This window comes from Leptonotus elevatus, chromosome 2 (genome assembly GCF_054856555.1).
Source record: "Leptonotus elevatus isolate MCC_2025b chromosome 2, RoL_Lele_1.0, whole genome shotgun sequence".
Lineage (NCBI taxonomy): Eukaryota > Metazoa > Chordata > Actinopteri > Syngnathiformes > Syngnathidae > Leptonotus > Leptonotus elevatus.
The window spans coordinates 18,173,301-18,200,775 of record NC_141240.1 but is presented as its reverse complement, the minus strand read 5'-3'; the positions used below and the strand labels follow the sequence as shown (position 1 = coordinate 18,200,775).

The following is a 27,475-nucleotide window of genomic DNA, read 5'->3' as shown; positions in this document are numbered from 1 at the left end:
CAAACTTTTTGATTTTTGAACTGTTTTTGCTCACACGTAAGGTTTACAAGACATTAATTTAATTTCGCAAAAAATGAGTAACATGAAAGTCAAATTCACAAGAATCAATGAAACAGATACATGTAAAGCTTATAGATGCCATTTTACCAGTAGTAGTGTAAACAGTAACTGTAACGCAACTTATTTACACTAACAGTGTAACTTAGCTTGCACTTAAATCTTCAATCAACAAGGACCCAGGCACGCAGACTTCTCCTCAAACTTTCCAAGGCATCCTTGTGCTGCAAAATGCACACAAGCAGGATGATGACTAAACTTCCATGCAAATTCTATCAAGACAGAAATGCTTGTTTGCAGACAACCACATCGTATATTACATATGATATAAATAATTTCAAGTATTCTGACAAATGAACATTTAGACCACAGTTGTTCTACCTAGTGGAGAAGTTTTAATCAACCTTTCGCACTAAAGCTGTGACCCCTGTTCTTAACTAATTCAAACTAAGGTGTGGGAGATAAAATTTAAGCGAACAAACAAGAGTTGGTGTGAAACAGATTGATGAGCACCATTTTCACTTACCATTGTCCGGAGGACTTTCTCTTGGATTGACTTCATGTCTTTTTTAAGATGAGCCATCTGCAAACAATGAAAGGCTGTCAGTGCGTGTTGAGGGAACACACTATGACACAGTGGTCACAAGTTGACCCATGAGACAATGAGAAGATCAATATGGTACTAGTATGGCACATAGGTGATAAGACACATAAGTTGACATTTTAAGATAAAAGCTGCTTCAGACCTGGGATGTGAATAATGGCTTCTCGTACTCAGGGCTCAAGCGCATGTCTCTCAGGGTTGTCTTTAGGACCTCTATGCTAGATGGATGAAAAAACAAACAAAATCACACATTAGAAAAATGAAGATACTGAGAGATTGTAGAAATGTGGTGCATCTCATTAAACTGGCAATAGCCAGATTGATAATTGTGATTCACTCAAGGGAGTTAACATCAACTACAATCTGGGACTGCTCCACGGTGATTTGCTCGGGAAATGCGGGACATTCTGTATAATACTTCGAGCTGATTGGACGATGCGGTCTTGTGCACGTCTACCTAACTTTTGTTTTGACTGATCACAGCCACGGATGAAATTGTCATCTTTGTTCTTGTCGTAGGGGGGATAAAAGCACTAACATCTTTACCAGCTAAAAATGCACAAAGCGTCTCTTGCTGTTCAACATTCAACAAGGAAACTGAGTTATTCTGCGAGAACAGAATTAATTGCAGCGTCCATTTGTCCATGTTAGGTTAGTTTGTTTCTTACGGTGTTGGCGCTTCCTGGTTTTGTCACAGCTGCATATCCTGCTCCCAAACACAATGTTGCTCTGTGATTGGTCCAAACCACCAGCTGTTCGGATCGGTGAAAATCAACGGGTTTGGTACAGGATGTATTCTATGGAGTTTGTAAATTCACAAATACCGTGAGAATTCATCTTGCAGTGCAAGGTTAGCATCTCATTAGTTTAGGGTAAAGATCGGCTTTTAAATTTTGTTAAACTTATTTTTAGGGGTTACGAAGCAACAAAATAATGAAGCTGTACAAAGAGATTGCCAAACAAAAAAATTATGTACACATTTCATACTACGCAACATCACAACACAGCCGGAAACAGCGTAAGTAAACGCAGCCAGCAGAGGAACATTCCGGTAGTTGTCGTGTGATTTTATATTAATTGTGCTGATAATACTTTTATTATCCCACAGCAAATTCCAAAAAGTTCATAAACAATTTAGCTTGAGAGTGATAACACTGGCCAATGGAAGTGGCATTTTAATGGTCTCTGGGTAATTTTGGGCTGCTGAGTCTGACAATGACAATTCATTTGAATTGGCTCAAGTCTTTGAGATAGATATTTTTGACATTTTGAATTGGCTCAATAAAAAAAATGTTCATGTTCAAGTGTTCATGCTTTGATGTCACCTGTTTTTGCATGTGTTTATTTCTGCTTAATTTTCACATGAAACATGATTTGCCTATGAAGCCTCTCTGTGATAACAATTGCCATCTTTCACGATATATATATAAAAAAAAGGAAAGAATACTGTATGGACATTGGACATGCTTACAAAAATAGATACAGCATCATCAAAGTTGTACCATAAAGTGAATAACCAATGTCATAATTGTCACATTTCTTAAAAATATGGAATATTTCAAAAACTAGAGCCAATTTGGAAGAAACAATGTCATTTTCGGATTCTGTGACAAACAATCAAAATACCCTAAAACTGTTGAAACATTCTTGGCACCAAAATGTGTGTTGACCAGTGTTATAAATTCAGAAGGAATTTTTTTTATTTTTTAGTCATTCTATTGAACTCATTCTTCAGAGTATTAATTTTACCTCTTGGATTCCTGCTCATGATATAACTTGAAAAAAGTCTGCTGCTTTTCCAAGCATATCTGTAAAATAATTAATACACAATTCACAACACTGGTGAAATCACAACAAACCATACACTCTTATTTGAGAACACAATTTGGTTTGACTTTGTATGCTTAGATATGAGAGGTAAAGTATACATTCAGGTCTTTCTCCATATTATTCAGCTTAGCCTTCCCCTGCTCCAGGTTGTGGATCTCTTGCAGAAACACATTCTTTGCATCTTCACACTTTTGCGTCCTGTGCAGTATATGAGGAAAACACACCATTTAAATATTTCATCTAAAAAGGAGAGAAATACATTTGGCGGAAATAACTGGCCTTCGGCAGCCATGCTCATGGGCCATAGTACTTGTATTACATGCGTCTTTTCAAAAATGTTTCACTGGAAATGTTTAAGTACCTAGTGACTGACCTGTGTTTGCCAAGTTCTGTGCTGAGAGAGGAGATGTGTTGCTTGACAATATTCATGTTCTCTTTGTAATAAGCGCCCATTGTCTTGAAGCCGTTCTGAATCTAAAAACATTTTCAAAGACAGTCTTTTAAAAACCATGTCAAGTGTTTGAAAGTTAGCCTTAATAGGCATTTGAAAGTGCAATTACAAATGTAAAATGTTATTCACTGTGAAGTAATACAGTTAGTGATTATATCCAATACATTAACATGTTTTCAACCTGGAACTTTGTCTTTAGTTTGGCAGTGAGTTGCGGAGAAAGACAACTCAGGTTAACTCCAACATCCGGTAACTCTAAATCCTCCACGTCCATCTCTCCATTTCCCTCATCAGTGTTCCAGTGATTTGTCATCACTGAGAAGGAAGTGGTCACCAAATGGCTGATCTCATCTTCACTGCTCTCTTCTGAAACTATAATTCAGTTATAAATCTACAGGCTGATGAGGTGTGATTCGACTTCATAATGACTTTTCAATAATTATCATTTTATTTATTTAACATTTATTTATCCAGACACATTTGCAATGGTGGCCTGGCTCATCGTGCTAAACTTTGCTAAAGCACACAGTACCATTAGTTTAATCTTGCACTATTATTGTAAAAACAAAAAAAAAATACTATGAGATAATTTGTCTCAATTAATGCAATACATGATTTGAATAAAAATTTACGTGTAATAACTTTTTCTTACATGAGTTGAATAACACACGAGGTTTTAAGCGTGGGGAGCACTTCCTTTTTTGCCTCTCTTTCTCGTCGGAATTACTGGACAAGGAGATGCGGCGCTTCCGATTGGGTCCTGTCATCAAAATGATACGAAGTAATTTTTTCCGTAGGACAGATGCTTCCTTTCATCATTTCAGAAGCCTTTGCAAAATCGTTATATCAATCATCTTCAAGTGCTAGCTAGAGACATTTGCTCTATGGTTACCTGCAGCAAAATGGAATCCATAAGAAGAAAATTGGTTGAATCAAAGTTACCTAAGACAAGACTATCAGGAGAATCTTCATTTGAATGTGGTGTTTTCTGTCAGAATGAAAAGTGATGCAATTGTTCATATTTGACAATGGCTATTACAGAATGTCAGTTTCAAATTTTCAAACGTATCCACCCACATCAGACAACGTGACAGTACAAACCTACCTCTGTTTTCTGACTATTTGCCTGTGAGGCATTTGGCATTTGCTGAACTCCACTGGTAAAAGACAGACTGAGAGAAACCTGAGAGACAGATTCCTGACTGAAGCTGCAATTCAGATCAGGATTCATGTTGGCTTCAGAAATATGTGAAGCGGTGATGAGGGGCAGCTTTGTGGGTGCCAACAAGGGAGAAAAGGGTAGTGGAAGTGAAGACAGCTGGATCACACTTTTCTAAAAACAAAGAAACGGGGGGAAAAAAGCACACAATGTCAAAATAATGGACAGAAAATATGCCAAATGATACAATACTGACATGGATAAAAATGTATATAGTGCTGTGCTTCAAAAATTACTACACTGAAATCCTGCCTATTCGCGGGTCACTTATTAGGAATTAGATCAACAGGCGGATCGGTGCAGCACCTGCAGTGATGCAGACTCTATAGCGGCTGGTCGATCTATGTTCCTACCCTCACCTATGGTCACGAGCTGTGGGTCGTGACTGGAAGAAGAAGATCTTGAATACAAGCGGCTGAATTTTTTTTAAATCTTAAAAAAATTTATATATTTATCTTTGGCAGACCCCACAATTAATGATTTAAAAAAGTGAACAATTAACAGCTTTGGTCATATTGTGTGTGTGGGGTGCTCCGATACTCTCAACACAGCTCCCCACACATACAAAGACGATCTTCGAAAAACAGTCAAGAATTCAATCCTCTGAGGCAGACCTCTCAAGTGATTTCACAAACATGAAGAAGATCAGGTTCTTCCGGGTATGCGCCGGTGGTTGCTGAGTGTTTCGAAGAGGACAGGAGGTGGGAGCGTTGTTGAGTGTCAAATTGGCAATGTCTGCAAAGAAATACTTGGTTTGGAAAATATTTCCTGTTGTCTGTGGTAAAATGTCCATAACAAAGCACTGGATAATGATATATGTTCTCTTCTTGTTTTTATGCCAAATGGTCTAATAAATTAATTACAGTTTTTTTCACTTGGCATTCATAGCACCATGATCTGCTATGTCTTAAATTAAACAGGACATTCCATTAATGCTTCCCATTTGTTGTGTTAATCATGTGTACTTTCAGAACTATTATTATTTTTAATTATATTATTCGTTTACTTAGAAAAATGTTACCCTCAATTGTCAGGACCTAAGCTTTAATCACTTTGTATCAATAAAAAGTGTTCAAATCAATTACCAAAAGGAGGATGAAGGAGGGAAGTCTTGCTTGGTCACCTTAGTGACTGAAAAAAATTGTCAATTTCAAACTGAGAATTTCACATCACAGACCCACTTAGTGAGAATCAAGTTGATTGACGATGAAGGTCTGTGTATTTGTTGCACCTTTAGCTCATGCTGATCTTGTGAACTTCACTTGAGCATCAAGTATCATCGGTGACTTTCATGTGCCAGGTATATATCCATAAAGCTGACAAATTCTAGGCAACCACCATTATAGCCACCAGAATTGGATTCTGAGTTTAGTTTTCAAACAACTTTATGCTGGAAGCAACCTTTAATAATAATAATAATAATAATCTAATCAGGAGGCAATACTAGCGATTGACAGATATGTTTTTTTTTAGGGCTGATACTGATTAATGGTCGTCAAGGAGACAATAAACATTTTCATTAGTAGGGGAAAAATATTGACATCACCTTTAAAAAAAAAATAATAATTCCAACACCTAACTTTGTTGAGATGTCTTAAATTATATGTTAACTGAATAACTTTTCAGATTTGCAAAAATGTTTTCAATCTTAGACAATAGATATCTTTGTCTCAAAATTATAACAAAAAGCTCAGGGAGGTCCGAGTGTCATCAGTAGGCCTTTGTCTTAAAATTTCAAATCCCCATAGTTTTATACAGGATTTATTTTTTGTCTTTTTTTTTTAACAAAAAAATCTAAATAAGTGAAATGATAAACTTTCACGTAGATTTGTTTTAATTTCAAACAAAAACAAAAGGTGCAGAGTTACAAGGGTCAACAGTATCTCTTATAAAGCTATCTGAAATTAAATAAATATTTCTCTGAGGTTTAACACAGTTTTAAATTGATCTTTTATTGGCCGCCATATTTTTAAAAACACCACAATGCAGATTATTGGCAGCGATAATCGGCCCAGCCAATAATTACAATATTACCGAGACAGTATCTTACCTCCTTTGGTGAAGAACAACACAGTGGCAGGGTGATGAAAGGGGAGAAGGCCAACTCCAGGGATTGGGTGGACATTTCACTGACTGTAAAGGTCCAAAATAAGCACATGTGATAAAACAGCTGGCCTAGATGGACAATACAGTATATAACATTAAATACTTATTTTAACAGTAAAAAACAAAAACAAAAAAACCTGTTCTGACTAAATCTAATTACTAAAAAAATAAACAGGCAACATTTCAGCTAACATTCATTTATGCACTCAGCTGTAGAACGAGGATGGATTTTACAACAAGGGCGGCATGGTGGCTGACTGGTTAGAAAATCCGCCTCCCAGCGCTGAGGACGTGAGAACAAGCCCGGGCTTCGGCCTTTCCTTGATGGGGTTTGCCTCTTCTCCCCGTGCCTGTGTGGGTTTTCTCTGGGTGCTCATGTCTCCTCCCACATTCCAAAGACATGCATTGCCTGTTAATTGAGCACTCTAAGTTGTTCCTAGGTGTGATTGTGAGTGTGGGTTGTTCGTCTCGGTGTGCCCTGAGATTGGCTGGCAACCAATTCAGGGTGTACCCCGCCTACTGCCCAAAGCCAGCTGGGATAGGCTCCAGGGACTCTTTTGAGGAGTAAGCAGTTAAGAAAATGGATGTATGGATTTTACAACGACACACTGTATTATGTATTTACAGGAAATTACAGGCAACTAATGTTGCCAGTAAAGTTGCCAGTAAATTACGTAGAATACAAGAAACGCTTGTAAACTAGATTACAGTGAATTGATGTAAACACAGTAAGTAACTGTAATTTGTACAGTAAATATTTTACAAGAATTAGCTGGCAACTTTTTTGCCAGTTATTTCCTGTAAATGCTACAGTCAATTCGTTACAGTGCAAAACTGATTGCCTCCAGACACCGTTCAGTCAAGCAATCACCTAAATAGAACCTGTCTGACAAAATGAAGTCAGCCAAAAGATTTCAAAAAGCTGCAACAAAATGCCATGATCCAAAGAAATTCAAGAACAGACGAAAGAAAAGTAATTGACATCTATCTGTCTGGAATGAGTTACAGACATTCCTAAAGCTTTAGGACTAAATCATGGTGAGAGCCATTATCCACAAAGTGAGAAAACATGGAACAGTGGTAAACCTTTCCAGGAGTGGGCCATCCATCTATTATCTACCGTTTATTCAGGGCCGGGTCGCGGGGGGCAGCAGCTTTAGCAGGGAAGCCCCAACTTCCCTCTCCCCAGCCACTTCAGCCAGCTCCTCTGGCGGGATCCCAAGGCGTTCCCAAGCCAGCCGAGAGACATAGTCTCTCCAGCGTGTCCTGGGTCGTCCCCAGGTCATCCTGCCTGTGGGACATGCCCGGAACATCTCTCCAGGGAGGCGTCCAGAAGGCATCCGAACCAGATGCCCGAGTCACCTCAGCTGGCTCCTCTCAACACAGAGCTGTGTCCCTCCCGGATGGACGAGCTTATCACCCCCTATCTCTAAGGGAGAGCCCAGACATCCTGCGGAGGAAACTCATTTCGGCCGCATGTATCCGGGATCTTCACGACCCACATCTTGTGACCATAGGTGAGGGTGGCCATCCTTCAAAAACTATCCCAGGAGCACAGAAACTATTCATCCTTTAGGGCACGAAGGAATCCAGGACAATGTCTAAAGAACTTCTTTTTTTTCTTTATAGTTTTTAATTCTTTATAGTTTTTAATTACCCTTTTGGTCAGTTGTTTGTGATTCAACAATGAGGACGAGACTGGGGAAAAAATGACATCCAAGGGATTGTTCCAAGGCAAAAACTATTGGTGACCAAAAAAGAACATAAAGGCTTGTCTTACTTTTGCAAAACAGATCTGAATACCGCTAATTGCCCAGACATTTGGGAGAATATTTTATGGAGTGACAAAACGAAAGATAACTTTCTGAAAATGTGTGTAAATTAATTAACTCTTTGACTGCCATAAACGTTATATAACGTTTAGTAAAAACCTACGGAGGGGCGCCGAGGACGTTAAAAGACGTTCACTATGTTTTTTTTTGGGTTTTTTTGGAAACGGGTGGAGGTGCAGCTGTGCTGAAAGTATCAAGCAGATCTAGTTAGTATAATGACTCGTTTTGGCCCCTAAATGGCAGCGATGACTCTCTTTGGACAAGATTGGGTGGGCCGCCCACCGTGGGCGTCAGTAGAAGACGTGAGGCGGAGCTAGAGTGTTGAGGGGACAATGGCTGATGATGCAACAATGGCTGATGAAGCAACAATGGCGACCAGTTGCAAGCAGCTCACGCTTGAGCATTTTTTTTCAAAGACGGAAAGCATCGATCAATACAATCGATCAAAAAGCGCATTGATGTCGACGGTGATGATGACCTTGACGCCAAAGTTGGAAGCCTTGACGCGATCGTTATTAACACGTAGTAAGCCTCACCGGCTAGCGACGCTAACGCCGGAAAACGTGCAGCACAACCGACCGGGTACTTGGAGACGATGGAGAGTAGTCGAAAAGCATCGACCAATGCACATTGATGATGATGATGATGGTATGTCCCGAGGTTGACGGCACAGTTGGAAGCATTGACGCGGCCGTTATTCTCTCGTCATAAAGCCTCACCGGCTAGCGCTGCTAACGCCGGAAAACGCGGAGCTGCACAAGCGGACATTCGATCGGGCGTGTGGATGCATATTCATCGGAGGAGCGGGTACAGTCTGATCACGGAGAAGACACTGGTTCTGGACTACGGTGCCACCATGAATGGAGTGGATAAGATGGATCAGAACATCTCTTACCACCCGGTATAGGAACCGAAGGACATGAGGAAGCCAGACGTAACACCACCGTATGTCAACACACACTGCAGTATATACTTGCTATTCCCCGGAAAAAACGGCCGGCAAGAAAGTGTAGCTTCTGCACGCGAAGAGGCAATCGCAGTGAAACTAATCTGTTGTGCAAATCCTGTTGCATCTCCTTGCACGCAGGGGAGTGTGACACAAAAAGAAAAACTGTCGTTGAAACATCCACATAATTGTAAATAGTACCACAGTTGCACACATTTGTAAATAGTTTGCCAAATTGTTGTCAAATTGTTACACTGTTGAATGTAAATAAACGTATTTTGCTATCAAAAAACACTTTTTCATTCTTGGTGGTAGTGTTTTATAGAAGTAAAGCACTATTTAGGTGTTTGTGGCATCATTCATGGACAAAAAGAAGTGTAAAATTCACTAGAGTGCATGAAATAATATCGTTTCACTAAAAGCTTGATTTCTCCGTATTTTAATCCAAAACAAGCACATTTGGGTGAAACTAACCATTTTCTATTGTTGATTACTAAAGAACGGAATAAGGTAGAAACATACTTTTTTTTTTGATGAAAGATGAAAGTTCAATCTTTGATTTGGTAGTATGTGTGTTTCCATAGTCCAAACAGAACATTTTCTGTGGACCTTGAAAGGTCAGTCAAAATGCTTAAATCGGCTGGCACTCACAGCATCCCTTTTCTGAAAACGTCTGGCAGTCAAAGAGTTAATGTAATTTATAAAGTTAGCGTAAATGTAACAGAACAATTCTGAAGAAGACCATCATACCGGTCAACCGTCAAACATAGTTATGGTAGTGTGATGGTCTGCACCTGCTTTGCTAATTCAGGACTTGGATGGCTTGCTGTGATTTAAGGAACCATGAATTTTGCTCTTCACCTGAAAACCTTGAGGGATAATATTCGGTCATTCGTTCATGACCTTAAATTAAGGTGAAGGACATGTAGGTTCTTCTGCATCACAACAATGATCTAAAACACATCAGCAAGTCTATGTCTGAATGCCTTAAAAAAAAGAAAAAGTTTTGGAGTGGCCTAATCAAAGCACAGACTTGAATCTGACTGAAACGCGGTGGCAAAATATTTAAAAGGCCGCTCATTAATAAGAAAAAACATTTAAATGTGCGTTTAGTGTTTACTTGCATTATCTTTAACTAATCTTTACATTTGTTTGATGATGGGATACATTTAAATGTGACAAATATGCAAAAAGTAAATCAAGAAGGGGGTTAACATATTATCACATCACTTTACATAACATTGAACATAAAGCCATACAGACAGTGTTTTAACAGTACTGTATTGCATTGCCCAAATCAAAGATACCCTTGTTACATAGTGAGTACAAATGCTGCTAATTGCAATAGAATTTATCTTAACATTAATTACTTACATCGCATTTTCTTGCTGGAGGAAGGGGAGGCGCTGTGGTCAGGACGAGGACACTTTGACGTCTGTCGTTCAAAGATCCTTGTGGCATCGGGCTTGTCTGTCTGAATAATTTCACATGCCTGCTGGAAAACAGCGGTACGTTTGATAGGTGTAGGTGCCTATGATCACTATGTGATATAGATGTTGTCTGATGTAGTGTGAGATAAAGTGATTTAATGCATCTTTTTTAAACGAGTAAGTGACACAATTTCTGAAAGGCCCTTGCCTTGGTTGCTTGAGGGTTCTCTGATTCTGACAGGCTCTCATCAGTGTCTGGCTCTTTATAGCTCTTGGCTAAGGCTGCACGTCGCCTGGGTCTTTTGTTGTCATTGAAGGGTTTGCCAGGTTCTGGAATGTCTTTCTTCGGTAAGTCCATCACCTTCTTCAAATGAATTATCTTTCAGTGAATGATGACACCTAGTGGCTCACTAGCAATGTACCATGCGCTCATTATTTCTGTGCTCTTCCTTACCTTATTGAGTCTTGCATTGCTTTTTCCAGGTTTGGGGAAGATTTGGGGTACAACTGGAAATGTATCCACCGTGGAAGAAATTGAAAAATATGCATGGAAATATGTTGATTAACCATTTTATCAGCATTCTAATATCATTAAGCATTCTGTCAACATTTTAACATATGATTTGGAGCAAGATATATTGTACTTGAATTAGAAGGCTTTAATGTTCTGGACTTGATTGGTTGCTTTCGGGCATATGTAGTTTTGGGTTTGGCTTTCTTGCTTGATTCTCGTAGCCAGCTGACATCCAGAGAATTTATATCGTCTCTGCCACTGAACAAATGATTATTTCCATTCTGCTCCTCCTACAATATACAAGTCCAACCCAGATCAATACGTTGTGAGTTATAATAGTCATACTTTTATTCATCATACCTAAAACTACTGAATTACAGCGTATGGGAAAAAAAGGAAACGTACTTTTGTTACCAGTCTTGTCCTGGTTGTGCAAAAGTGTACTGAAGAGTCAAGGGTATCTCTGCCATACAACAAATGTATATTATTGAAATAAAATGAATTGCATTTTAATTCAAATTCTGTTCTTCATTCTAGTCATTAACCAGATAGAAGCCCAAATTCAGCCAACAAGTACACATACTTGCGTGATCTGGCAGGTTTGCCAAGGAATGTATTGAACGTTCCCTAAACAAAAAATGTGGCAAACACTGATTAGAAGCCAAAAATGTTGCATTCAGATACAATGAGATGGACAAAGTATTTACCCCGATGCTCAATGTTTCATCAATGTCAAATTCAAAAACATCTTTTCTGTACAAGAGAGAGAAGTATTAAAATCTACCAGTGAATCCAAAATGCCAACTCTTTCTGTTGAATGTTTTCACCTTTTGTTTGCTGCATTTGATGTGATCTTACTGTGGGATTTGGTTAAATCTACTGCTTGTGTATTTTTCTATAGAAGTAAAAATAATATTTAGCAAATGAAGTCATATCAAGGCTCTTCTCAGCAATAAAATATTAGAAGTAGTAGTTACTTACTTTACCAGTGGAAAGCAAGCTGATACCAGATGTTAAAAAAAGGTTCAAAATAAAAGATGAAGTAAATGGTTACATCTGTTCAATGTTAAATTCTTGCAGAACATCACAGATTAATACATAAAAATTAGTGTGTGGTATGTACCCGCTAACAGCTGGTGTACAGCGCTGAGGTATACTTCCATCTTTTTCCTTGGATTGATTGTTTTTGGTGTGATAGCTTGAGATGAGTTTCACCATGTTGCCTACAGCCTCCATAGCTCTCTAGAACACAAAAAGTATCATCATATCACAAGCTTTCGTTTATCTGCAACAGCCGATCTTGGTGGCATGGTTCTCAGACACGGTCCTCGAGTACCCCCTATGCAGCCTGTTTTCCATCTCTCCCCAGCCAACACAGCTGAGGATCATTATCAGGCTTCATGCAGGGCTTGCTGATTAGCTAATGGTTTGAAACACCTGTATTGCCTGTGGGGTACATGGAAAACAGACTGTATAGGGGTACTTGAGGACCACGGTTGAGAACCACTGCTTTAAGCCACCAAGTGTTTGTGTTCACAATTGTTCTAACATGGCCAGGTTCATCATCGTTATAAAAAGCATTAGATGAATTGTTGTTTTTGGAATGTATGAACAACCTACCTTATTTGAATTTCTTGCTTGATTGGATGTAGATGCCTCAGTTGAAGCTGCCATCAATGATTGCCTGCCTCTGCTCATTGTTTTGTAAAGTTGTTTTCCCTGGGCCTGTACTTCTTTAGGAATATGCAGCTCCAAATCATTCGAGCCTTCTGGAATGTTTTCTTTTACACTTTTTTGATCAGGCGTCAATGTAATGGCTCTGGCACCTTCTGTTAATGCAAACTCTGTGTTTCTCTCTCTGATTACCTGCTGCGAGTGCCGAGTAGTTTTGCTATGGAGCTGCTTTCCCCTATTCAGGCCTGTAACCGTTTGGGCAGAAAAGGGGCGCGCTTGCTTCTTTGCAACATTTGAACATTGTTCTACAAAGATCATAGGGTTGATTTTAAAAAAACAACAACTTGCAAAATAAAGATTTTGTGAGTCAATACACTAAATAGATTTTAATAGCAATGTGACAAGGTTTACCAAAAATGACTGTCTGTCAAAATGCTGAGTGTACTTGGATATGCCACTTGAACACTTTGAAGTTGAACCTGAGAAATTTAGCTTTTGTGGAATACTTTTGTGTAATATCACTGGAAGAAAATCTGTCCAAAAAACAAGCTCGAATTGGAGGGGGGGGGGGGGTCAAAACATTATAACTTATTAGGGTATTAAGCCTTTTTGGGCGGAGGCCCCGGTGGGCCACCATCAAACATGTTGTGGTGGCTCTTCTAGAACGAGTATTAGCCTTGTATGGTTTCAATGATTATTTCACATTTAGCGTCTTTAGCATTTAAGCCTTTTAAAAAATACATCTGTTGCATTATAAAATCTAACTGAATATTTAATATTTGACATTTTCCAAGCTTCATATCTTTTTCAAGTTATTCCTTATGGAAGTATTTAACCTGACGCACAAAAAAAAAAAGTGTGCAGTCCAGTAAAATGACAAATGCTGATTGATCAATATAAGTACGTAAAGTTCAATATCTAATATCAAACAAGACAAAGTGTGTTGATTTCATCATATTTATTCATTAAATTTGTACTGGCCCAGTCAGGCCAATGTATGTGAACTTTGGACAGCCTGACAGTCATATAGTTATAGCTCGGTGGCCCAGAGCTACTGTAAATGTAGAAACGCTGCTTCATTTCTCAACATATCTCTATAAAAATTCACAAATTAAAATAATTGGCCATTCTGTATTCACTTTGGAATTCATTTCTTACGGAGATGCTCCTTTAATGGTGTTTTGAATTTTGCTTAGTCACACATCATTAGAACATTTCATGTTCTCCCATGCCACTTTGTCAGGGCAATCTGAATTTTTTTAACAAATATTTGTGTAAATACAACAATATAATAACTCAGTGTTTATAGTTACATGTGTAACATACAGAGTGGCTCTATATATGTACTTTTTCTAAAAATACTTGTTAAAGATCAAGAAATAATTTTTAATTCATATACATTTACACATAGATCTGGAAACAACATACAAACTCAAGGGATGAACTTATCCCCCTGCCTTTGAAATGTAAACAAAAAAATACAAGTTGTGGCAGTGTATGCTAGAAAGGCTTCAACCAAAGCAACCTCTTCGTAACCAAATATTTTGACTAATATTTTCAAATATTCTGTGTCTTCAAATGACTCTCACAGGAGCATTTTATATGAGGTAGATTTATTTTGCTCCTGAAACTTTCCATTTTTTTATTCTTCAAACGTTCATCAATATCAGGCCTCAAATCTTGAGTAACAGACAATTTCACGAAGTCATTTAAGTGGTCGTCAATTTTCTTTATTAGTTTGGTCTGTAACATGAAGAAAGAAAACAGGCAAAAATATTGATAATTGATTTCCATAGTAAAAGCAAGGAAATCCATCCACCTTCATGAGGACTAAAGAAATCTGAGAATATTTACTATTGAGGGGCTGAAATTCCAAGCATTTGGACAATTTTACATTAAATAAGATATCAAAACAATCGATTATCAAAAATAATTATTGATTAATTTGAGAATTGATTAGGGGTCGATTAATCGTTGCACTCATTAGTGATGTATTAAGTGACCATTGTTTTTTTCTTGAACATGTTTAGTATGGATGACTTTACAAGGCGTTTGAATTGCTTGTTAAATTTTTTTTCCTTTTCTTTTAGAAAATTACAACAAGATGGCAGCCACTTGTCACATTGCTACCTTTAGCGATGATACTGTGTGTGCACATTTCTTACCTGAATTTGGCAGAGGATTGTTTTTTTGTATTATAGGCCTTTTGGGTATTTCTGAAACTGGATGTTTGTTCCTCTGACGCCTACAAGATGAACACATAAGAATAATCAGAAACACGATCACATGCGGTATACCATTTAAACATAATATGTGCAACAAATAAGCTACGGCGCTTTATAGCTGTTCTTACGCGTTTCGCTCCGTTAAAGGCTGGGTGTCTGGCACAAATGAACCTTCTGGAAGTGTGTGTGAGAAAGAGAGAGTGATACTTCTCTTATAAATATATTCTGTTTTTGGGACTGAGCAATGACAATACCTACCCTGAGACTGGTATGTAACCTGACCTGCTTGCATCCTTTCTGACTCTCTTACTACTGGTATGTTCTGTAGGACAAGAAAAAAACAAAACAATTCCCAATTGCAGGGGTGTCAACTCAATTGCACAGAGGAACAAAATTCAAAACATGCTTTAGGTTGCGGGACCAAACAGAACAGAACAGAACATTAACTGAACAGACTAAAACTAAAAGTTTTCGGGCAAAAATGTGAATCGAAAAAGACAGGATACAATATTATTCATGAATAAGTCAACTTGAACTTGAATTTTGTTACTCTAAATAAAAACGTTAACATTATCTTGATTGAAAATATTAACATGCTACAAAGACTAAACAAAATTGAAAATATAATAAATTACTCTTTTGAGAGAAAGTTAAATAGAAACTTTCAACTTTCTTTGCTGTAATTTCTTTTTTTTTTTTTCTTTTTTTTTTTTTAAAGCTTGGTACTTGGCAACGAGTTTATATTTGGGTAAGGTTCTGTGTTGTAGATTCCCAGAATGGAATGCAGGTGTTCTTCAATCTGACGAGGATGCATTTCCCAGTATGCATTGCTGTAGTTACAATTACCACGTTTGACAATGATCATGTCTCTTTAATGTGTTATTTTAAAGACAAGGTCAGTGTATACATGTACAATAGGGTGAACGATTATGAAAAATAATCTACCGTAAAATTGTGTGAATAAGACCCTACCCCCCCCCCCCCCCCCCCCATATAAAATGATCCAAAATCATCCCACCGTATATACACGAATTCATAAAAATATATATTTTTAAACATTTTCTGTTTGCTGGTACCTACATGTAGAAAAAAAAGATGCACATATTTATAGTCTCATTTTACAAAATTATGTACCTTCCTAAAATGTACTCCGTGAGCAAGACTAGTCAAGCAATTGTTCATTCTGTCCATGGCGTGACACACAGCAAACATGGTGAGGCCACCGTCAAAATAAAACATTTTATATATATTTTATATTTATTTCTTGACATCCTCTCCATTCGTCACTTGTGCATCTTTTTTCAGCCACAGTTCCCCTTTCCTCTGTTCATGTACTTTGATACAGTGCTTTGTGAGCACCCAACATGTTTTGCAATTTCTTTGTGAGATCTTTGATCCCTATGAAGGATGTCAGTGATGGTTTCCTGCACAACTGTCAGGTTAGCAGTCTTTTCCACCAGAATGCGACCATTTAAAATCTCAGAAAAACCTCTGCAGTTGTTCTGCATTAACTAGCTGACAAGAGTGGGACAAAGGGAGCCTATAATGTTGAGCTTTGTCCTAATAATCAATTTTGTGAAACACTGGATGTTTATGTTTATGTCATTCTGCCATAACCATCAAAACAGAAACAAATTAAAGCTTCAAATAGTTCACTTTGTGTGTGGTGAACTAATTATAATACAAAATATTAACTTTTCGAAACAAATTATTGCAATAAATGGAAAACCATACCTGCTTTGTCCTGACATATTTGAAGGTTTCTTCAGTGGTCTTTTCTTCTGCCAGGTTTGCACTCAACCTTCTATCAGAAGCACAAAATATTTCCAGAGATGGTTTCCTTTTGTTCTCGGTGAATTTGTCTAATTAACAGAAACAGGAAGTAGTAAGTAGTAGTAGTTGAGTATAATTTCCTGAAATGTTCACAGAAATAATGACATACCTTAGACTAAAGCTCAACAGTTTGGCCAAATTTTGTGGATGTCAACATGAAAAGGCCAACTACTTTATATCATAAAATGTTATAGTAAAGATATATGTATTTTCTTTAGTGTCCTCATCAGGGTCTAGCGCAGGGGTAGGCAACCCTGGTCCTCAAGAGCTGCAGTCCTGCTTGTTTTAGATGTCTCCAAACACGCAGGACTACGGCTCTTGAGGACCAGGGTTGCCTACCCCTGGTCTATAGCAGGGGTCACCAACTCCGATCCTCGAGGGTCCTTATAGTGCATGTTTTAGATCAAAGGTAGGGAACTTCGATCCTCAAGACTCGAGAGCCACTGTCCTGTCACACAAACCTGATTCAAATGATCAACTCAGCAAGCTCTGCAGAAGCCTGATAATGATTCTGATCATTTTAATCAGGTGTGTTGGAGGAGGGAAAGAACAAAGCATGCAGAGTAGGGGCCCTCGAGTACAAACAACCACTCACGCTCAATATTCACACCAATGGACAATTTTAGCCTTTAATGAATCTACCTTGCATGTTTTGAGAATTTAGGAGGAAGCCAGAGTACTCCAAGGAAACCCATGCTAATGTGTGTAAAACACACCAACATATATATAACATACCCACAGAAGGAAGCCCAAGTCAAGACACTAACCCTGACCCTATGAACTGTGAGGCCAATGTGCTATGCATGATCCTACTGTGCTGCCATGGAAAAGATGAATAATAATAATAATAATGATAAAAGCGCAGTCACTTTTATTTGACACGGTAAGGGAGATAGTAATTTAAGAATATGTGACCGACTCTGGCTAAAAAAAGAAAAGAAAATTGAGATATTAATTATATTCTAATTCTACACTTAATTCCCTTTGAAATAGTCTCTCTCTATATATATATATATATTTATTTTTTTATTATTATTATTATTTTTATTTAAGTACCTAAAAAAAAATTATGACAATACAGCAATTTCAATGTGGTCGGATTGAAATCTCTACTTTTAGGAATACTGCTTTTAAAGTTTTGGCACATACATCAAAGGTCCATAACAGCCAGTACTTGACTCACTGAGCCATTTTTTTAACGGTAAGAAGATCATATTTTTTCTACAACTAATGTGATAACTTCATTATTTTTCATGAACAATTAAAACCTTTAAAAACACATTTTGTTACTTACTGTCGACTGAAGAAGACATCACCTGTGCTGAGGAAATAGGTAACGAAACCGATCACTTTTGAAACCGGGCTCCAGAGTGGAAAGATTTCAAAACGCGCCCCGTACGCGTCCGTCTGGACACCATATGCAGGATACGCCTCCAGTGATGACGTAATGGCCGCTGCTCGATGGCGACGCATTGTCGCAGATTGATGACGTATGCGCCAATTCTCGTGTGACTGCGCGCAAACTGTCAGTCTGTCAACAACGATGGCGGATAGCCGTGTCGTAGTCGTTTTGCGCAGCCTCCTTAGCTTGCTTATGCTTTTGCAGAAAACTATTTTGCTTCTTTATTCCCACGTTCAACAAGCGGTGTTGTACTTGAATCATGTCTTTTTCATGTTGTTTTGATACATGCAAAGCCATTTTTGTTCTATAGATTGCAATAGAAAAAAGTTTGTGTCTTCTTTGCTGATTCTTCTTCTACGCTTTCCGTTAATTCCCTGTGGCTGCACTACAACGCCACTCCAGACTTGGCATATGCATTACAGCCATTAAACGTCCTCAGCATCTTCTTTTGGACACACGCAAGTCTTGAAATGTTTCTGTTTACGAGATTTGTTTGAGGAACAAAGCCGGCTTTGCTTCCGTCTGCACAGGGCCTTAAACCTGCAGGACTCCGGACCTCGAGGACTGGAATTGGTGGACCCTAATCTAAATAATTTGTAAAATGACGTTAGAGGCGAGGAATTCTGGGTTACAGTATTTTGAGGCAGGTTCCCCAAGACAGGCTTGTTTCAAGTCAGCTAAAAACACACTGGTTAATGATGCACGTTGTCTACTAATCACCTATAGTCATACACTTTGACAACAATTTAAACTTTTAGGCTGCTGGGAAATGGAAAAAGAGACCTTAAAGTGGGGAGGTAGTGAAACCTTAAAATCTGAATTTTTGACCATGTGATCTATTTTTGTCAAGAACTCAAAACTAACTTTTGCGACATATGTGTGGACCCTTTAATCAGAGCAAGTCGCATATGTTTACTGTTGTTGTACTAGTTAATTGTGTAAAGAATTGCATTTCAGAAGAGTAACCCAAAATAGTAGAAATGGCTAAATTGTCTTGGTGTACCTAAAAGTTTTAGCCAGACATTGTAAGCTACTGTTGCTGTGGCATTGTGGCTCTGTACAAAGGGGGCTGTTAAAGGCTCTTATGCTTTAAAGTTGGCCACCCAATTCTAGTACAGTTCACATACTTGTTTTTTGTATGCTTCCTTTTGAACTTCTGTTGCTGGAGATGGTCATCCCAGAAATGACATCGGCTGAGATCTGGGAAGGAAATTACTATGACTAAGAATCAATTTGTAAAAAATTTAGAACACTCTGTAAAGTACAAAAAGTCACATGTAAAGACGTCGGCTTTGCAGTTCCAAGACATGAAGCAGTGTTCTTGTCACCGTTACCAAGAGACATCTGAGTCTCTGGGACAACATTCTGTTGGAGAGTGACAACATACCACACTTCAATCTAAGTTGACATACATGCAGTCACATACACAGTCAAAAAAAAAAATCATTATTTGATCCCCTGCATTACTCACTAACTATATCAACAATCTCAAATGTTATGGTTGTTCTTTGATTATGGAAATATAGTTTGAAGTTCACCTGGGCCGCAAAAGAAACGTCTTTGCTTTTAGATGTACTTTTGGTTGTGTCAAGGACAATGTTTGAAATTTGCTATATAAAGTTGCCTTGCTTATAAAAATTGGAGTATGTTAATTTAAATTTACAAATTCAACAAGGGACCAAAATGATTTCCCATCTGTAACTGTCTAATAGTTCAAAAAAATTGCGAGTCGAGAGTGCACTTTACCTGGGATTTGTCCTCGTCAATGACAATTTTAAGTGTCATGTTCACAGAGGATGTCTTTCCTGCTGTGCTCTGCCAGAGAAGGAAAGTAATTCACCAGATGTGTTATTAAATATCTATTCCATAGTGCAAATCTGTTATGGTATATGCAGAATGTCACGTAACCAAACCAAGAAAACAAGTTAGCTCAGTGGTCCTCAACCCTGGTCCTCGGGGACCGGTATCCAACCTGTTTTCCATGTCTCCCGCAGCCAACACAGGTGATTCATATCATCAGCTAATTAGCCATCTCTGGAGAAGCCTGATAACGATTCCCACCTGTGTTGGCTGTAAGAGACATGGAAAACAGGCTGGATACCGGTCCCCGAGGACCAGGGTTGAGGACCACTGAGTTAGCTGACTTTTTTGGTATGCCACTATAACTAGTAATGTATACAGTAATGAGTTGATGACATGACGCTCTCAGGCCCAACTTGCTAAAATCTTGTTTTCTTTATGGCTGGTGTCTTTGGACAACATTTAAATACATGTTAATGTATATCATTTATTGATACACATACATGTAATATATACATTTCCGAAAAACAGGACACTCGGCCCGGGCTCGAGATACTTAAATGATAAGACATGGTAAGACACTTAATTGACTTAAACCTTCGTTATAGACTTGGGAGCAGTCCGCGGTCTAGAAGTTGTGGTAACACGATGTACTCCGCCTCCCATTTGCCGCACTATGAAATCTGGACATTTTTATTATGTCATTTATAAAACCCATCCAGACACCTGGAAAGGATGTTAAAGTGGACATGTCCGGGCAAAAGAGGACGTTTGTCACCCAAGACTAAACATCAGATTTTGTCACATTTGTTGCTGTTGAAGACATTATGTGCAAAACAAAAGGCATTGTAGACCTTTAACGCTCCTATGGGTGTTCTGTCCTCATCCCTGTTAAAGGGTTCCACTATCCTCATCCCTGCTAAACGGGTTTCACTATTTACCTGAGCCAAAAGTACTTTCACCAGTTTTCCCAAATGCTGAAGTTGGTTGTGCCCAGATTGAGGAATTAGGTAGATCAAATTAATTTACGGTAAGTGCTGAATAACAAATGCATGTGTTACAAACGTGTTTTTTTTCTACCGGTAACCTCGATCTTAACTGCAATTGTGATTTATCTAACTATTAGAAATGCACTTCTGTTAGTGTGATTATAAATGTGTATATCTGCTTTACTTTTTCCTTTCTTTGTCCATAGACGCTAGTAACAGCCTGCCGGATGTTTAAGGTGGAGCAGAAGGTGATGGTGATACTTGATCCTTTTACGCTACCCGCCATGACCACTTCAGACAGTTGTAACTGTAAAAATTGCTTAGGTCCCTTCTCTGGAAGTATTGAACAAACATAAACAAAAAGTCAGATGTTAATTTAGTGGTAGACTGTAAGATATAAGGTATAGTGCAATCAGGATACCAGGAATATATTTTTGTACATTCGTGAGGTTGGAGATCAATGATGTTTGGGATGGAAAGGGCTTGATTCACAATATCTCAGTTCAACATGGCTTTATGAGAGGGCCTTTCCCCAGACTGCCCCCATAAATTTGGAAGCAACTAAGATTCAGGGAAATCAAAGGTTGAATTTACAAAGCATGTCAAATTGTCCAATTTCAATGTACTGCCTACATTTGCTTGTCTATTTACATGTACATTTCAAGTGACACGTATCGAAAACAGTTGAGTCACAACACACACTGGGGGAAAAAAAAAGTAATTTCATGAAGTGGTTGCACACAATAAAATCATCTGGATCCAGAATTTTTTTTAATTACATGTACAGTTTACCTAAAAATGTAACCAGATAAATTTATTTTGTGCAACCACTTGACAAATTAAATTGAGTACCATTTTTTCAATGAATGAAACCCAGACATCCAAATTGCATGTACAGCACAAAAACTGCACTTAAATTTTCCACATTTTGTATTACTGTACAGCCTTATTCCAAAATATATTGTTTTCTTCTTTATTCTTTACTTCGTAATTCCACACTATCTCCAGTCACAGAGCTGCTAACCTATTCAGTTCCATAACAATTTGTCCAAACTTCCCTATTTGATTACATTTTGCCAAGAATATCACAGAACTGTTATTGCAGTATATTTGATACGAGGATAAAAAAGAATTATGCACTGCTCAACAGCACAACATAAACATTACTCCTTACTAGGGGTGTGAATTGCCTAGTACCTGGCGATTCGATTCGTATCACGATTCATCGGTCACGATTCGATTCGATACCGATTAATCCCGATGCGAATCTATAAATTGATTATTGCTGTTTTTTTTACTCAAATTTAGAAAATACTAATCAGTACACTTGTACACTGTAAAATTTGTATGAAAATGTATTTATTTATCTGAAAATGCAGGCTTATAACTGAGCCACTGTATTTAACAAACAGGTTGCAGTGTGTGTTCATGTTTAAACAGCACTGAAATAAAATATTAAGGCTTAATATTCCATTAATATAACATTCTTCCATGCTTAATGTGTGAATCCTAACCCTAAGTAAGACGTTTTGTTGAATATTTCCATAAAAAAATTGATGTTTAAAAATCGATTCGGCCGCATATCGAATCGATTCGAGAATTGCGCGCTATAATATCACGATATATTGCCGAATTTCTAACACCCCTACTCCTTATTACTTCCCCTTTAATGCATTTATTGCAATGATCTTGTATTTGTGGACACAGTTGCAGCCTGAATCAAAGTATATTATGAGATTTTGGCGTGCTATTCTCAAACATACATGAACTGAGCAGCGATGTGTCTCATATGCAATGTACCTGTAACAGTGTAGCTGTGGATTGCATTCTCAGTGATACAGATTGAATCCCAGAGACCTGTCTACATGAAGGGGATGCCAAAAGTCAATCATTCAGATTTATATTGCAAATTAAACAAATTGTATATTTAATATCAATACTGACTTACCAGAGACTTCTCATCAGCAAATGAAAAATAAAATGAGATGCTTCGGCTGCCGAGGTTGAAGTCAATCCAGAATTTGTCAAGCTTGTCATCAGCGGGTCTCAGAAGCTGACAGCATGAGCAATAATTGTTTAGACCAATTGCATTACACACAAGAAATTAGCATTCCTGAACATCAAACAAAACAATTATCATTTAACCAATGTATTTGTGTTGTTTTAATGTGCTCAACCAAGATATAATTTACAGCCACAGCTACTGACCTGGAAATTGTCCAGATAAACCTCCAAACATGGATACGATATCACTCTGCAGCAGAGAAGATATTTTTAGGTCAAATAAACACATCATCATGTCGCAACATCCATCAAATAAACAGTTTTCAAGCAAGGGGTAAATTAAGAGAATATCAGTGAATCCTCACTGTATCGCGGTCCAGCGTTCGTGCACCCGCTATACAGTTGAGCAGCTGGAGGGTGTTTTTAAGGGATAGTCTTTGCATGAGTTTTTACTAGTAATGCAGCGAATGCAAATTCGGTCAACCAAAAAATTTCAGCCAAAAATGGCCCAAAAGCACATTTTTGGTTTCTACCCCAAAGACTTGTGTCACAAGAACAACGAGATGACGTGAGCTGTTCGCGGGAAGGAAGCCCCTTCCCTCTCAGTAAAGCCGGTGTGGAGTCACCCCAGCAATCAAACACAAGAGAGAAAGATGGCACGTCTGAACGTAGCATAAGGCAGATGTGCTAATGGCTTACCCACCGTGTTGCCCGTTTTGGCCATTATTACTCTCAATTAATTTCTAGAAAGGATCAAATGAACCCTTCAAATGAAATACTAACATTTAACATCTTTTAAGACAGAAATTGTGAGAACACATCTTGGAAATTCATTTTTATCTTGGGAATTTTATTTCATTGGTGTACCTTCTACTGTCTCCCTGTAATCCATTCCCGAAGATCAGAAATGTGCGACAATCCTAAAATCAAAGAGGTTGTTATGAAAAGTGGCATTCCAATTGCAATGCATTTCAGGCCATAAACTGTAAATGCCGATAACGGACATGATACAGTGATTCCCAACCCAATAAGCCAGTGGTTTATTATGAGAGATGATCAGGTCTGCTGTGGTAAATTCACTTTATTAATCTGAAAATAAGGTCATTTTTGCTCATCTATTTATTCCTTTATTCATCTCTCTATACTGAGGCGACAGAACAAATAATGCTCTTCCACTCGATGGCAGAATGTACTGTACACTGCAGATCCACTTTGTGTTGTGATATTGTATTTATTTTATCTTAGATAAAATATGTACCTTGGCTGAATAAAGGTTGGGAAACACTGTCATAATGAATGCGTTACCGCCTCAAACTCCGAAGGGTGGATTTGGCCAAAGGCAAAGGCTACTTCAGCCATGCTGAACCAGAGAGCATTCAGCTTCTTTCTCTGGTCAGGGGTGGTCATTCGGAATAATACCTCAATCAGAGCAACCTGTAAATCGTAATCTGACGCAAACAGATTTTGTTACACAGTTTTCATGAATAAAAGCTTGAATAGAACAGGAATTTGATGTTTAAAACGATGATTACCCCCACACAGCATTATCTGACCAGCCAGCATCATCCTATGGAATTATGATAAATAAGATGAGTGAACATATTTAAATAACTGCAACTATAATAACTGTAAAATTAAATTCACATACATCATATCTGAGGCCTCCTGTGAGGTCAGGAACTTTTCTTTCCCAGGTGACACTGCCATTTTTTTCAGAATTATGTTCAATGCACAGATTGCCTATGCAGACATTAGTCATTAGATTCAAGAGTATGCAATAACACAAAAGTGTTTAATGCTCATCAAAATTGGTAGGTCAAACCTCTTTTCTGATGGTGACGCAAACTCTGACATCGTATACCAACTGGCCAACAGAATACAAGAAGCATTGGATTCCCATCATTCCTGTAAATATATGAGGCATCACAGTCATTGAAAATTCATCACGGAATTGCTACAATTCCAAACTAAATCTTATATCTTATATGTATATCTGTTCTTATATTGCTTATTCTATGCAGAGAAAAAAAAGGTCATTATGAAGTTAATAATATGATCAGCACAGTAGTCTAGCATGAGGTTCACATTCTCCGTGCATGTCCCAAACAAAATAATACAAATACTTTCACATTAACATGAAGAATGGGAGGGGGAAAAAATACATTAACAAACATACCTTCTTTGGAGGCTTTGTGAACCATCTGTCAACAAAGGAATTCAATCCCTTCCTTATATGCAATAGAATATGTGGAAGTACAATATACTTTGTACTGGCTTTTTAGACATTATCTCACCGTTACAGCATCGAAGAAGTCCTCTGACAGCGTGGACAAGGATTTATCCCACTGTGGTCCGTGCTGAATCCACAGTTGCTTGCACTTGTCAAACCACTGAAACATGTGCAGAAAAATCTGATCAATTAACAAGTGTTCTACTTTTGTATTAATCCATTTACTATTTGTTTACAGTTCATATACTTATCTTTTGGATCAGGCCTTGATGTATTATTCCTGTAATTCCTTGACTGCCCGCAGGAAATTTCAGGTTCCTCCCACAAATATGGAGGACTGCGAAAGCCACACAAGCAGCATTTAAGTCTTTTTCATCCAAGCTCTGTTAAAAAATAAATACATATGGTTTCATTAAGCATATGATCCAGCACATGGGACACAACATCCATTACAAAAGAGAGCATGCAAAATATCTGACCCGAGTGACAAACTTGTCCAATTTGTTGAGAAACTGCGCGGAACATTTGAGAGCTTCATTTGTGTTGTTTTGCAGGAATCCTTTCAGAGCTGTAATGTTCTTGTTCTTGAATGCATCAGTGATTGCTTTCTCCAACTGCAAACACAAATATTTATATTGTTGTCATTTAGTTTCCACCATTGCTTCATAAAATGCCCGGGTGATCACATAATTTGTTTTTAAATGTACATTCCTGTGTGTTACCTAATTTCACTTCATTGGTCCAATTTTTTTAATGAGTTTACTAAAAATAATGTAATGTATCTTTGTTCATATATCCATTAACCAACAACATGGATGAATAGGCAGAACAATAACATGCTATTTCATTCGATAGTAGAAAGTCACTAACCTGCATCTCTGTTGCTTTTCATACACTAATACAGGTACATATAGTGTTACATCAACATTTGAAAAACTGAGTTTTTTGTCATTAATTGTGAGAATTTTTTTTTTAGTTATGAGCACTAAGAGGCCAAGTGATGGCTTCAAGCAGTTAACATAAAACAAAGAGAATTAGATGTTGTGTATTTAACTAAACCACACGTCTTTGTCTTTTGAAAGTCAGCTAGCTAATTAACACACAATGCAAAACTAGCATCAATATTGTGGTAATTCACAGAGAATGCAACAATACTCACAGGCAATAATATATATATATAGTTGTTTGTTTTTTATCCTCTGCGTAAAAATACTACTACTATTATGGCAGCTTAGTTGTGATAGCTTCCTTCTGTGCTTCAGCATCAAATCTACTTACTTTGTATTCTTCTGCCCCCTGGTGGCCAAAGCACACTCACCAACAAAATTACAATGCACACTGAATTACCTTGATGCACAAACTCTAATTTTGTACATTCGAATTATGTCATTCATGTTTGTTTTTATTAAGTACAATTGTGCTGTGCTCTTTTTTTTTCTCAAACATAGAAAGGATAAGTGGTTCACAAAACGAATGGATGGATGTTACAATATTTTTTGTGTTGGCTGGAACTGGACTGACATCTCCATTTATTTTAATGTAGAAAAATTGTCATGAAAATTGATTGTACTAATAAGAACAACTTTTTTGTAGCATTTTGTTTGGTGGTGCTGTAAGATTTTTCTAATGTAACCGCATATGCATTGGCTCAATAAAGGTTGGGAACACTGCAACATGACATGTTATATATACCTCTGAGGCCATTCTTTCTTTGCTTCAGTGGAATTTGTTATTGTCTTCAAAACATCTGGGGGAAAGAGGGAAAACATATATGTTCAGACAGTGACACTAAAAAAAAGTTTAGCGGTCAAATTAAGTTCAACTTGTTCGGTTTGTAGTGCACTTTACATCCTGAAAACCAAATCTCGCTCTGCGTGCGAGTGAATTGGGACTATGCCGCGAAGACTAATTACACATTTTTCCTTCTTTTGTTTTTCTGAGAACTTTGAATGTAAAGAATACGTCGCAAAATGTCATCGTTCCATCTGTTCATAGGCCTACAACAAAAGGAACAACGCTGCCACATTAGCATACGGCGTCGGTTTACGCTAGTGCTAGCTGACCTAAAAGTCTTAAAAAGTTTAGCCTGGCATGGATTCGTCAAAAGACTGAATATTTAAAGCACGCTAAATAGCTATACAATATAATTTATATGACAGCGAGGTAGCTACAATTGAAACAGTGACAGTAATCTGTAAATCGTCTTAAAAGGAGGTGTTCTTACTCTAGTCCTCCGCTCAGGCGTACAACCGCCAAATCCTTTTGTCCAATAAACAGGCGGCAATTTCCCCAAGACCTCTTACCGTGACTGTCAAACACAGATGGTCCA

At 37.9% G+C, this 27,475-nt stretch overlaps 1 protein-coding gene across 3 annotated transcripts; it reads right to left on the bottom strand.

Annotated features, from left to right (window-relative positions):
- Positions 1 to 37: 37 nt before the first annotated feature.
- sycp2 (synaptonemal complex protein 2) lies at positions 38 to 27,475 on the bottom strand. 3 transcript variants are annotated; one of them, XM_086067704.1, is made up of 44 exons: positions 27,371 to 27,475; positions 26,839 to 26,893; positions 25,626 to 25,760; positions 25,398 to 25,529; positions 25,211 to 25,315; positions 25,093 to 25,117; positions 24,739 to 24,821; positions 24,565 to 24,656; positions 24,449 to 24,483; positions 24,222 to 24,364; positions 23,784 to 23,836; positions 23,121 to 23,166; positions 22,861 to 22,965; positions 22,713 to 22,773; positions 21,097 to 21,245; positions 19,870 to 19,938; positions 19,399 to 19,488; positions 19,251 to 19,323; positions 16,623 to 16,750; positions 15,147 to 15,210; positions 15,017 to 15,062; positions 14,829 to 14,908; positions 12,610 to 12,968; positions 12,113 to 12,231; positions 11,971 to 11,989; positions 11,817 to 11,884; positions 11,697 to 11,742; positions 11,573 to 11,616; positions 11,395 to 11,452; positions 11,120 to 11,279; positions 10,930 to 10,982; positions 10,684 to 10,839; positions 10,420 to 10,537; positions 6,212 to 6,294; positions 4,048 to 4,275; positions 3,885 to 3,930; positions 3,595 to 3,702; positions 3,124 to 3,314; positions 2,865 to 2,965; positions 2,590 to 2,689; positions 2,411 to 2,469; positions 804 to 879; positions 584 to 640; positions 38 to 281 (listed from the first exon to the last, which is right to left on the bottom strand). In XM_086067704.1, the coding sequence occupies exons 2-44, from the start codon at positions 26,848 to 26,850 to the stop codon at positions 222 to 224; spliced, it is 4,035 nt and encodes a 1,344-aa protein (XP_085923830.1). In that variant the 5' UTR covers positions 26,851 to 26,893; positions 27,371 to 27,475; the 3' UTR covers positions 38 to 221. The 3 variants fall into 3 exon arrangements, with proteins under 3 accessions (XP_085923830.1, XP_085923831.1, XP_085923832.1); XM_086067705.1 differs by having other exon boundaries at positions 10,684 to 10,836; XM_086067706.1 differs by having other exon boundaries at positions 12,610 to 12,908.

Bases quoted from the DNA above. Each gene is read 5' to 3' on its own strand.
- sycp2 (XM_086067704.1), bottom strand. The intron at 25,316-25,397 runs ATAAGTATATGA...ATTTTTCTGCAC, and splicing joins ATCAAGGCCTGATCCAAAAG to ATGTTTCAGTGGTTTGACAA. The intron at 15,211-16,622 runs GTATGGTTTTCC...CTTGTCCTACAG, and splicing joins AATATGTCAGGACAAAGCAG to AACATACCAGTAGTAAGAGA.